The sequence below is a fragment of the Physella acuta genome, unplaced genomic scaffold (assembly GCF_028476545.2).
Source record: "Physella acuta isolate Inbredline_101_S28 unplaced genomic scaffold, ASM2847654v3 ptg002121l, whole genome shotgun sequence".
Classification (NCBI taxonomy): domain Eukaryota; kingdom Metazoa; phylum Mollusca; class Gastropoda; family Physidae; genus Physella; species Physella acuta.
Window position 1 is genome coordinate 25,049 of NW_026733622.1, and position 12,001 is coordinate 37,049.

A 12,001-nucleotide genomic window follows, 5' to 3' on the forward strand; every position below is an offset into this window, starting at 1 on the left:
CTGTGGAAAGCTTCTGGGAGGCGGCTGGTTCAACTTTTTAGAAAAAATGTATTTTACTGCAGCTACGGTTTGACATGTAGAAATGATCACAACGAGTGTTAAATATTAAAAGGTTAGAAACCAGCCAAATCAGAGACATAACCTGTCGAGCGGACATTGATGTTTACTGTTTCCAATTTGGGGTTTCTGAAAGCCATGAATTAGTTCTGGAGGGAAGGGGCGGTATTCGACAGTCATCAGTAGCACTGTTTTAACATCAGAAATTGTTCACTCTGGGTGTCATACAGGGGTGTTCTATTCTAATGGGAGTGTTCACCTCCTTCTCCTAACAGTAACACGCCCAGTCTATACCCCTGATGACCTTTTTTTTATATATAGGCCCTATAAATGTGTGCTAGTGTGTTTACAGATGAACATCATACAAATTATTTCTCATTTTAAGCTTTATCGAATGTGATTGACTATACAATGATTTATTAGGCCCATGTAGGGCCTAGGCCTATGGGCAAAATAATGGTGAGAGATGAAGAACATTTCTGACTGGTTGAACGCCTCAAGAACTTTGGACTTTGACTTTTGGCACAAAACATTAATCTAAGATCTACGATTTATTTTAAAATCTGAAGTGAAAACTGTTAAGAAAAAAAACACTGTAAAATTTGTTTGTTCCTGTATTCATTTATTTAGTATAAAAGATGATATATTTTCAGATCTAGAAATCTTTACTATTGCTAAACGTTAGAGTCATAAAAGTTTTGACCGTAAACTACTTAGACTAGATTTTTAGTTTCCCATAAACAACATGGCGGCTCAGAGTAAATTTCTAAAGTTCACTCCTAGAAACTCAGCACTTTTTACTGCAGCCGGTATTGCAGCATACTTCATTTACAAAAGAGCCTCAAATAAAACAATCAAAAAGTAAGCACAACTTTGTTTGTTTTAAAATATATTTTTTTGTCTTAGAGACAGGGTTCGCACGCATTGAGTTTGGCTCCGAAATTCTGGAAAAAGTCTTGACTGGACACCAGCGAGAAAAGTCTCAAAGGTATTTGAGAGGTGTATAATATAAATTCATTTAAAAATCATGCACAGCGTAGTTACAATTAATATGGTTATAAAATCCTGTCTATCTGGTTTTTTTCGGACTTTACTAAAGATTGGATGTATTTGATGTTTATAATATTTTCGGTAACTAAATAAAAATTAAAAAAAAAGCAAAAACAATTTGGGGATGATATTTCGAGTCGTCCCTTTGAATCCCGGACAGATCGTCCCCCCGGCGTGGCCTCAGCCAACCGGCGGGCTCGTTGCATTGAGTTAAATATAAACTCAAAACAATAATATAAACAATCTCCTTTTAGGTCGGTCAGGCCACATACCAGGCACGCACAGTGTTGTGTGTCGTTCCTTAACCAAAATAAACTATCTCCCTTCATTATCATTAGATATATTTAATTAGTTAATTAATTAGCTAATTTATAAAATTATGTATGATGCTATAGCAGTAGGTAAGTTACGGTAAGTATAATTTTTTTAACTATGTATTTGTACTATAAAGAAACACCTTCGTTGTTTGAATACCACCCCCTCCCCTTCTTGAACTCAAACTTTTAACCCCGTTCGTAGAGACATGCGGTATGTTGTAAGGCGGCGGGTGGGTAGGGTATATACTCGTTGAAGAAAAAATCCAACGTGGTGCGTGTTATTGGCCTTGGGCCTTCGGTGACGTTGTTGGCGTTTGCTGTGAGGGGGAGAGGGGTGTGTTATATCCGTTTAAAAAAATCGCAACATGGTATTGGCCTATGATGACGTCGGCGCAAGCGGGGAGGGGGGGGGGAGACACTTTTTTTTTTAAAACCAAGAACTAGGCGTTTAAAGGCTGTAATGAAAATCAAGGACTGGTATAGCCATGTTGTCGAATTTAACGAGTGATGCTTGCTGGGTCTATCATACGATTGCTTGGCGATGGGAATCTTGTCAAGCTCAGTTTATATTTACAGTGAACTATTGGGATGCTGTCATACATAAAGTAACAGCTACCGAATGTAGCACTTAAAACATCGAGTGCATCCCGCTCATTATAAATTTGAAATACAAGTTATGGATTGCCCAAAAACTTGAAGGACTATCAGAATATATGCATTGTATTATAACATTAATCATTACGATAAAACTAAAATGTGTATTCAAATATTTTTAGGCTAACAGGATCTGCATTTAAATAAACAAGACCTATTAGGCTACTTTTGCATGGTAGCACAACTACATTTTTAGATTTCATAATGAGTAGCCTAGTCGTGCATTAAAGGACTGTACTCAATAACAATGAAAAAAATGAAATGCCGGCTTCAAACTTCAAGCTATGATTTCCCCGTATTCTTCTACTAGAAATATAGTTCCGTTGTTCTAATGACCTCACCCTCCTCCTCTCACCTAGTTCAATTTAAAGTTACACTTTCAACCCCGTTAGGATGCGTGAACTACTGATGACCTAACTATTGAAAAAAAAATTATTCTGGTGTTAAATTGCCCTCCCCTACTCGCAGCACTTTGGGGCCATACACATCAGGAAGGTCTAGGTCGGTGTTGTATCTCGTGCAAATTTACTCACAACACGACTACACACTATGCTTGTATCCAGGACTAAAGCTGCGACACTCGCATAGAGTTGGATTTATTCGTTAGATCATTGTGCTTCAAATTCTGTTTCAATATTGGATTAGATGGATATAATGTTGGAATTCAGTTAGTTTGTTATATTATATTTATCTAAATGTCGTGTACCATCAGAAACTAAATTGGTTGACAAGACACATGTGTAGGCTAAAGAATGACCTCTAGATCGAGCCAAAGATGGCTGGTTAAGGTTGACAAACTGTGGTTTTCAAATTTCATGGTGATACTTTTCTAAAGGATTTTATTTTGTGCTTTCTTTGGGATTATTTTGTGTGATGTGATTATTCAGAAGTAATTTGTAAGTAGAAGCTTTTCACATCCAACCATTTTAACAGTTTGCGATTGATCTGCGGCTGGGCTGATTAATTTACATTTAGCGAAACTACACACTACACGGCGCCCTCAGGCCGTTGTTTCAGCATGCCCTACTAGTCAATTATAGACAACTTTAGAATCAATACATAGAGCCAACACACCGATTTTTATTTAATAATCTTCAAGAGCCATTCCTCTAGGGTCGTTATTTTCACGAAATTGTCGTTTTCCATTTTGTTGTCAAGAAACTGGTATTTAGTTCACGAGAACGTATGAAAACCACTCATGCGTGACCGAAATCGTCGATTGGGTGCCTTCACGTGGTTTGACACGTGTTGACCTAGGCCATTGTTTACATCCAAAAATCACCCAAAACGGCCTTTTTTCGATAAATTTGTTTGAAAAAATGGCTAAGTCCAGTTTTAAAAAGTGTCATTTTCGGGCCCATTTTAAAAAACGTAAAAAAATCCGAACTACGCGTAGAAAAAAATGGCTTTTTCGGCCCTTTTTAGCTCCAAAAACGCGTCGCGTGACGTCACCGTGACGTCAGCCGCCAACCAAAACGGGGAGAAAGCGCGCGTTTGATTGGTTGGCGGCTGACACTATGAAATCCTCTAAGGACGATTCGAATGGTATACCCAATTTGGTTTTCACATGTAATGGCGACATAAACAATGGCATCCTGCTATTGGATAGGCCGCCATTGATTTTATTGTACACATTGTAAGCTAAAAATAGAAAACTAGGTCATGGGGTTTTAAATTTGCATAGTTATTTAAAAACTTGATCTGCAAAGTTTTGTAAACAAATAGTTATCGATCACTAAGTTACTGTACAGCCAATCAATATTTGTCTTACGAAAGTGAAACATCCGGTTATAACTTAGGCTTGATGAAAATAAATAGAAATGTAGCCTTAAACTCAACAAATTATTTTCAAGTTCTCTGGATTTGCAACTTTTATAACATTTATTCTAAAAATATAAAATTTCTAAATTAATTTTAGGCTTAAGTTTTTTTTTTTATTTTTTTTTTTACGGTCTAAATCTAAAAAGCACGTTTTTATTCCATGTCAACAACATTGGGGACGGAATCTCGTCAACTCGCTCGCCTCCCTTGGCTCTTGATTAGTCTTGATTCCTTGATTTTAATTTTTTAATTTAGAATCTAGATCTAGATTCTAGATCTAATCTAGATAGAAAAGTGAATTTCAGACTTTAAAGTCTGGAAAATCGCTACTTTTTGGGCTGGATTTTTTTAAAGTCTGGAAAAAGTCTGGGGAGAATAATGGATGATTATTTAGTAATATATATAGACTTATTTTATAGATCTAGGAGTAGATACTAGATACCGGTGTCCGATAATGGAATCTACTTTAAAAAAAGTGGTGTTGGGTTGGTAGTAGTATTGTAATCTTGACTAATTTTATGGTTAGAAATTAGGGTTAGGCGTATGGTAGGACCAGGCTTGGGGTTAGGGACCGGTTAGCATTGACATTAGTAGGTCATTCGATTCAACTCTTCCGGGTTTGTCATTTTCGTGGCACTATGATATGGCAGAGGGATAAAACTATTGATTTCGATGCCATCGTTAATTTTAGAAAACTGAACTCATCTAGTTCTGTCTGTTATTTAAGAATTCCCAGATGTACTTTTGACCTAATTTCTTTGTTTGTCTCGCAAGCGGCGTGTAAGTGAAAATAGCTCTATGTATTCTTGTCTTTTAAATCAAATAACTCTGAAATATCGCTTTGCCTGTAAACCAGCTTATGTGACTTCTAAACTTTTAAGTATTAATTTAACACACATTACAATTAACTGGTAATAATTTATGGGGTTTATGAGATGTGTTCGTGGGTAATGATCAACCCTCAATAATGCCATTTTATTATAATCTTTTTTTGGTGAAAACGAGGCGCGGGAAAAAGTGTGCCGCGCAAGAATCCTATCATTTGGCTAGATTTATGACTGTTTTTGATTTATGAATGTTTACGCTTTCTTCATTGATGATCGTTTTTATTATTTTTTAAACTAAAATTATGAATTATTGGTCAGATTGCAGGTTTTGTAACTTGGTATACTTATCCTTTATCAATTTTCAAAAGCATAGCATGCTGATTGTGTATAAATATAGTCATAAAACACGCAAATCTAAAGTTCCAATTGCGATGTGCCACACCCCCTCAAGAAAGCATGTGTTTTTTAAGCTGTTTATCACACTTTACTACAGTAATTAAAATTAATTTTCAATTTGTTTTACTTATTTGGGTAAAATTAAGCACTTTTTTACTAGTAATTAAAAAAAACAATAGTAAATTCTGTTTTAATGAAGGTCACAGGTCAAGTTTTTTTTCCTTCAGTCAAGTTCAGTGGAGGGTGCCATATGCTGACCTGACTTTGAAATTTTTTTCAGTAATAATGACTTTGCACAGGAAGTTAAAATATGCTAAATTGGCTTAGTTTACTAGTGTGCTAGCTATTATTGATAAATTTTTAATAGAAAAATCATTCTGAAATTCTCATCAAAAAGCCTAAACATTTGCATGCCATGTGTGTATTTAGTTAACTACCAGTAACCTAACACCCCTATTTTTAAAGAACATTCCATTATCGGACACTGGTATAAAAATCAGGATCTTCAACACACTAGTAAAACCTGTTTTACTCTATGGAGCTGAGACATGGAGAATAACTGCTATAAATAAGAAGAAAATACAATCATTTATAAACGCATGCCTCAGAAAGATCCTGCGAATTTGCTGACCAAAAAACCATCAGAAATGATGTTCTATGGCAACGGACAAATCAACTGCCAGCTGAAGTAGAGACCCTCCAGAGAAACTGGAAATGGATTGGCCACACACTCAGGAAGCCTGCATCCAGCATAACAAGACAGGCCCGCACCTGGAATCCACAAGGTAGGAGGAGGAGAGGCAGACCAAGAAAGACCTGGAGACGTGACCTGGAAGAAGACACCAAGAAGATTGGATACAACTGGGAACAGTTGGAGAGACTAGCCCAGGACAGAGATGCTGGAAAGCTCTTTGTCAGTGGCCTATGTCCCAGTAGGGAGGACAGTCAAACCTAACCTAACCTATTGTCATAAAACACATAAAGCTCTATTTTTATTTTTTTTTAGATTTTTTCATTTTTTGATTACCATTATCCGCCACCACCTAGCTAATACAATACTATACATTATTTTTTTTTAATTGTTTATTGATTGTGTTAATTTTTAGCAATTTTTAGCTATCTAAATTTATTTCTAAAATATTTTAATATGCTTCTGTGAAGTTTTATTTAAAAATCTTTAAAAATAATTGAGAAATCCACTAATGAAATCAGGTCACCGGACTAGTAGTTTATTTCTACAGTAGGTCATAATAGGGTGATCCTGGCATCCAGGGTCTAAAGCCAAAACCAAAAAATGTGTCAGGGTTGTTGTATATCTTACATGTGTACTGCCAAAGACTAGCGTAACACTGATCTCTAGTCAACTACACATCCACCTTTAACAATAACTAAACAAAAACTTGACTTGGGGTAGTCTTATGAAATGGAATTAACCTGTTGTGCTGTTTTCTTACAGAAAAACCAACAATGTTGAAGAGGAAGTTAAGGTTGTAATTGCGCAGGTAATACTTACATTTCTTATTACTGTTACTAAATACATTTGTTTATTAGTTGAGCTTGGTTGTGATGATAGCAACACAAACTATTATCTGCACCCCCCCCCCATACACACACTCAAACACACACGGAGTGTTGATGAAAAGTGTGTTAAAGTACACAATTGCTGCATGCCATCATCCCTCCTTGTGCACACACAACCACACATACACACAACTTGAAATGATTGTAAATTGAGCTATCTAATTCTTTCATTAATTTTTTCTCTTTATTATTTGCAGCTTTTGAAAATAAAATACGTTAGAAATCAAAGGCTATTTTAAATATAAGGACAATTAATATTTTTATTTCCAGCATGGCCAAAAAAAGGAGAAAGCTGTGGTGAATGCTGTATTTTTTAAGTAAGTCACAAGCTTTTTATTGTGTGGGATTTTTTAGGTAAGTCACAAGCTTTTTGTTGTGTGGGATTTTTTAGGTAAGTCACAAGCTTTTTATTGTGTGGGATTTTTTAGGTAAGTCACAAGCTTTTTATTGTGTGGGATTTTTTAGGTAAGTCACAAGCTTTTTATTGTGTGGGATTTTTTAGGTAAGTCACAAGCTTTTTATTGTGTGGGATTTTTTAGGTAAGTCACAAGCTTTTTCATGTGTGGGATTTTTTAGGTAAGTCACAAGCTTTTTATTGTGTGGGATTTTTTAGGTAAGTCACAAGCTTTTTCATGTGTGGGATTTTTTAGGTAAGTCACAAGCTTTTTATTGTGTGGGATTTTTTAGGTAAGTCACAAGCTTTTTATTGTGTGGGATTTTTTAGGTAAGTCACAAGCTTTTTATTGTGTGGGATTTTTTAGGTAAGTCACAAGCTTTTTATTGTGTGGGATTTTTTAAGTAAGTCACAAGCTTTTTCATGTGTGGGATTTTTTAGGTAAGTCACAAGCTTTTTATTGTGTGGGATTTTTTAGGTAAGTCACAAGCTTTTTATTGTGTGGGATTTTTTAGGTAAGTCACAAGCTTTTTATTGTGTGGGATTTTTTAGGTAAGTCACAAGCTTTTTATTGTGTGGGATTTTTTAGGTAAGTCACAAGCTTTTTATTGTGTGGGATTTTTTAGGTAAGTCACAAGCTTTTTATTGTGTGGGATTTTTTAGGTAAGTCACAAGCTTTTTATTGTGTGGGATTTTTTAGGTAAGTCACAAGCTTTTTATTGTGTGGGATTTTTTAAGTAAGTCACAAGCTTTTTCATGTGTGGGATTTTTTAGGTAAGTCACAAGCTTTTTATTGTGTGGGATTTTTTAGGTAAGTCACAAGCTTTTTATTGTGTGGGATTTTTTAGGTAAGTCACAAGCTTTTTATTGTGTGGGATTTTTTAGGTAAGTCACAAGCTTTTTATTGTGTGGGATTTTTTAGGTAAGTCACAAGCTTTTTATTGTGTGGGATTCAACGTGACATAACATAGAAACAATTGGGATTTGTGTGTTGCCTATCTAGAGGCAGTTCAAGTCCGGTGTAAGTTTGATCCAACCACTACCATCTGATGTATGCTCACTAGAACACCACACTGTGAAAACATGTTGACCAGTTTCTTATCAGTGTTGAAGATTTCATCTGAAAATATTGACGATTTCATCTAAAAATGAAATCATCGTCAACTTTTGTTGTTGATGAGTCCTTAAGCCAAGGATAAAAACTAAAAAGTCAGCTAGTAACAACTAACTATGTGCACCAGATTTAGAGTTGAGTACACAATCTGGCATCCTTTTAGCTCATGCTTGTTATGAAATTTATTGTCACTGAAATTTTTAGTCAGAGAAATTGATTTCTATTGTTTAAACTTTACAGTCGATTGTGGGCTATCCTAAAAATTCTTATACCTGGCTTCTTCACCATAGAGGTAAGTGCAACAATTAGCCAGCTGATTGCATGTCTGCCCTTTTGTTTAGCAGCTGATTGTATGTCAGCAAACTGCCCAAACCTAAAGATTTAACCTGTGTAAACAGCCCCAAACCTAAAGATTTAACCTGTGTAAACAGCCCCAAACCTAAAGATTTAGCCTGTGTAAACAGCCCCAAACCTAAAGATATAACCTGTGTAAACAGCCCCAAACCTAAAGATATAACCTGTGTAAACAGCCCCAAACCTAAAGATTTAGCCTGTGTAAACAGCCCCAAACCTAAAGATGTAACCTGTGCAAACAGCCCCAAACCTAAAGATATAACCTGTGTAAACAGCCCCAAACCTAAAGATTTAGCCTGTGTAAACAGCCCCAAACCTAAAGATATAACCTGTGTAAACAGCCCCAAACCTAAAGATTTAGCCTGTGTAAACAGCCCCAAACCTAAAGATTTAGCCTGTGTAAACAGCCCCAAACCTAAAGATTTAGCCTGTGTAAACAGCCCCAAACCTAAAGATTTAGCCTGTGTAAACAGCCCCAAACCTAAAGATTTAGCCTGTGTAAACAGCCCCAAACCTAAAGATTTAGCCTGTGTAAACAGCCCCAAACCTAAAGATTTAGCCCCTGAAAGATTTCTATTTCTCCTGCAGTCTCTGTATCTGGCAATAGTTGCAGTCAGCCTGGTGGCCAGGACTTACGCTGACGTCTGGATGATACAAAATGGAACCTCCATTGAAAGGTTGGCTACATACTATCTGTTCATGTTAAATTAACTCTATACATTCTTCCTCCATTTTTGACACACCTTTTTGTTTTCCAGTTCAATCATTGGTAGGGACTCTGAGCAGTTCAAAATTTTACTTTTCAAGTTTATCTATGCTATGCCAGTTGTAAGTATGATCTTTCCCAACACAGTCATTCTGGTACAGTAGTATCGTACAGTCTGGTATAGTAGCATTGTACACAGTCTGGTACAGAAGCGTTGTACACAGTCTGGTACAGAAGCATTGTACACAGTCTGGTACAGTAGTGTTGTACACAGTCTGGTACAGTAGCATTGTACACAGTCTGGTATAGTAGCATTGTACACAGTCTGGTACAGTAGCATTGTACACAGTCTGGTACAGTAGCATTGTACACAGTCTGGTACATTAGTGTTGTACAGTCTGGTACAGTAGCATTGTACACAGTCTGGTACAGCAGTGTTGTACACAGTCTGGTACAGTAGTGTTGTACACAGTCTGGTACAGCAGTGTTGTACAGTCTGGTACAATAGCATTGTACACAGTCTGGTACAGTAGCATTGTACACAGTCTGGTACAGTAGTGTTGTACACAGTCTGGTACAGCAGTGTTGTACAGTCTGGTACAGTAGCATTGTACACAGTCTGGTACAGTAGCGTTGTACACAGTCTGGTACATTAGTGTTGTACAGTCAGTCTGGTACAGTAGCATTGTACACAGTCTGGTACAGTAGCATTGTACACAGTCTGGTACAGTAGCGTTGTACACAGTCTGGTACATTAGTGTTGTACAGTCAGTCTGGTACAGTAGCATTGTACACAGTCTGGTACAGTAGCATTGTACACAGTCTGGTACAGTAGCGTTGTACACAGTCTGGTACATTAGTGTTGTACAGTCAGTCTGGTACAGTAGCATTGTACACAGTCTGGTACAGTAGCGTTGTACACAGTCTGGTACATTAGTGTTGTACAGTCAGTCTGGTACAGTAGCATTGTACACAGTCTGGTACATTAGTGTTGTACAGTCAGTCTGGTACAGTAGCATTGTACACAGTCTAGTACAGTAGCATTGTACACAGTCTGGTACAGTAGCATTGTACACAGTCTGGTACAGTAGTGTTGTACACAGTCTGGTACAGCAGTGTTGTACAGTCTGGTACAGTAGTGTTGTACAGTCTGGTACAGTAGCATTGTACACAGTCTGGTACAGTAGCGTTGTACACAGTCTGGTACAGTAGCATTGTACAGTAAGTCTGGTACAGTAGTGTTGTACAGTCTGGTACAGTAGCATTGTACACAGTCTGGTACAGTAGTGTTGTACACAGTCTGGTACAGTAGTGTTGTACACAGTCTGGTACAGTAGCATTGTACACAGTCTGGTACAGTAGCATTGTACACAGTCTGGTACAGTAGTGTTGTACACAGTCTGGTATAGTAGCATTGTACACAGTCTGGTACAGTAGCATTGTACACAGTCTGGTACAGTAGCGTTGTACACAGTCTGGTACAGTAGCATTGTACAGTAAGTCTGGTACAGTAGCATTGTACAGTCAGTCTGGTACAGTAGTGTTGTACACAGTCTGGTATAGTAGCATTGTACACAGTCTGGTACAGTAGCATTGTACACAGTCTGGTACAGTAGCGTTGTACACAGTCTGGTACAGTAGCATTGTACAGTAAGTCTGGTACAGTAGCATTGTACACAGTCTGGTACAGTAGCATTGTACACAGTCTGGTACAGTAGCATTGTACAGTCAGTCTGGTACAGTAGCATTGTACACAGTCTGGTACATTAGTGTTGTACAGTCAGTCTGGTACAGTAGCATTGTACACAGTCTAGTACAGTAGCATTGTACACAGTCTGGTACAGTAGTGTTGTACACAGTCTGGTATAGTAGCATTGTACACAGTCTGGTACAGTAGCATTGTACACAGTCTGGTACAGTAGCATTGTACACAGTCTGGTACAGCAGTGTTGTACAGTCTGGTACAGTAGCATTGTACACAGTCTGGTACAGTAGCATTGTACAGTAAGTCTGGTACAGTAGCTTTGTACACAGTCTGGTACAGCAGTGTTGTACAGTCTGGTACAGTAGCATTGTACACAGTCTGGTACAGTAGTGTTGTACACAGTCTGGTACAGCAGTGTTGTACAGTCTGGTACAGTAGCATTGTACACAGTCTGGTACAGTAGTGTTGTACACAGTCTGGTACAGTAGCATTGTACACAGTCTGGTACAGTAGCATTGTACACAGTCTGGTACAGTAGCATTGTACACAGTCTGGTACAGTAGTGTTGTACACAGTCTGGTACAGTAGCATTGTACACAGTCTGGTACAGTAGCATTGTACACAGTCTGGTACAGTAGCATTGTACACAGTCTGGTACAGTAGTGTTGTACACAGTCTGGTACAGTAGCATTGTACACAGTCTGGTACAGTAGCATTGTACACAGTCTGGTACAGTAGTGTTGTATACAGTCTGGTACAGTAGCATTGTACACAGTCTGGTACAGTAGCATTGTACACAGTCTGGTACAGTAGCATTGTACACAGTCTGGTACAGTAGTGTTGTACACAGTCTGGTACAGCAGTGTTGTACAGTCTGGTACAGTAGCATTGTACACAGTCTGGTACAGTAGCGTTGTACACAGTCTGGTACAGTAGTGTTGTACACAGTCTGGTACAGCAGTGTTGTACAGTCTGGTACAGTAGCATTGTACACAGTCTGGTACAGTAGCGTTGTACACAGTCTG

The 12,001-nt window shown here is 37.7% G+C and overlaps 1 protein-coding gene across 1 annotated transcript in view; it reads left to right on the forward strand.

Moving 5' to 3' along the window:
• Positions 1–801: 801 nt before the first annotated feature.
• Positions 802–12,001, forward strand: part of LOC131932259 (ATP-binding cassette sub-family D member 3) — a 30,578-nt gene continuing 19,378 nt past the window's right edge. Inside the window, exons 1-6 of the mRNA XM_059289121.1 lie at positions 802–918; positions 6,579–6,624; positions 6,974–7,020; positions 8,452–8,503; positions 9,154–9,242; positions 9,324–9,393. Of these exons, the coding sequence (XP_059145104.1) occupies positions 803–918; positions 6,579–6,624; positions 6,974–7,020; positions 8,452–8,503; positions 9,154–9,242; positions 9,324–9,393 (420 nt within the window). The 5' untranslated portion in view covers position 802. The remainder of the gene's footprint in view (positions 919–6,578; positions 6,625–6,973; positions 7,021–8,451; positions 8,504–9,153; positions 9,243–9,323; positions 9,394–12,001) is intronic.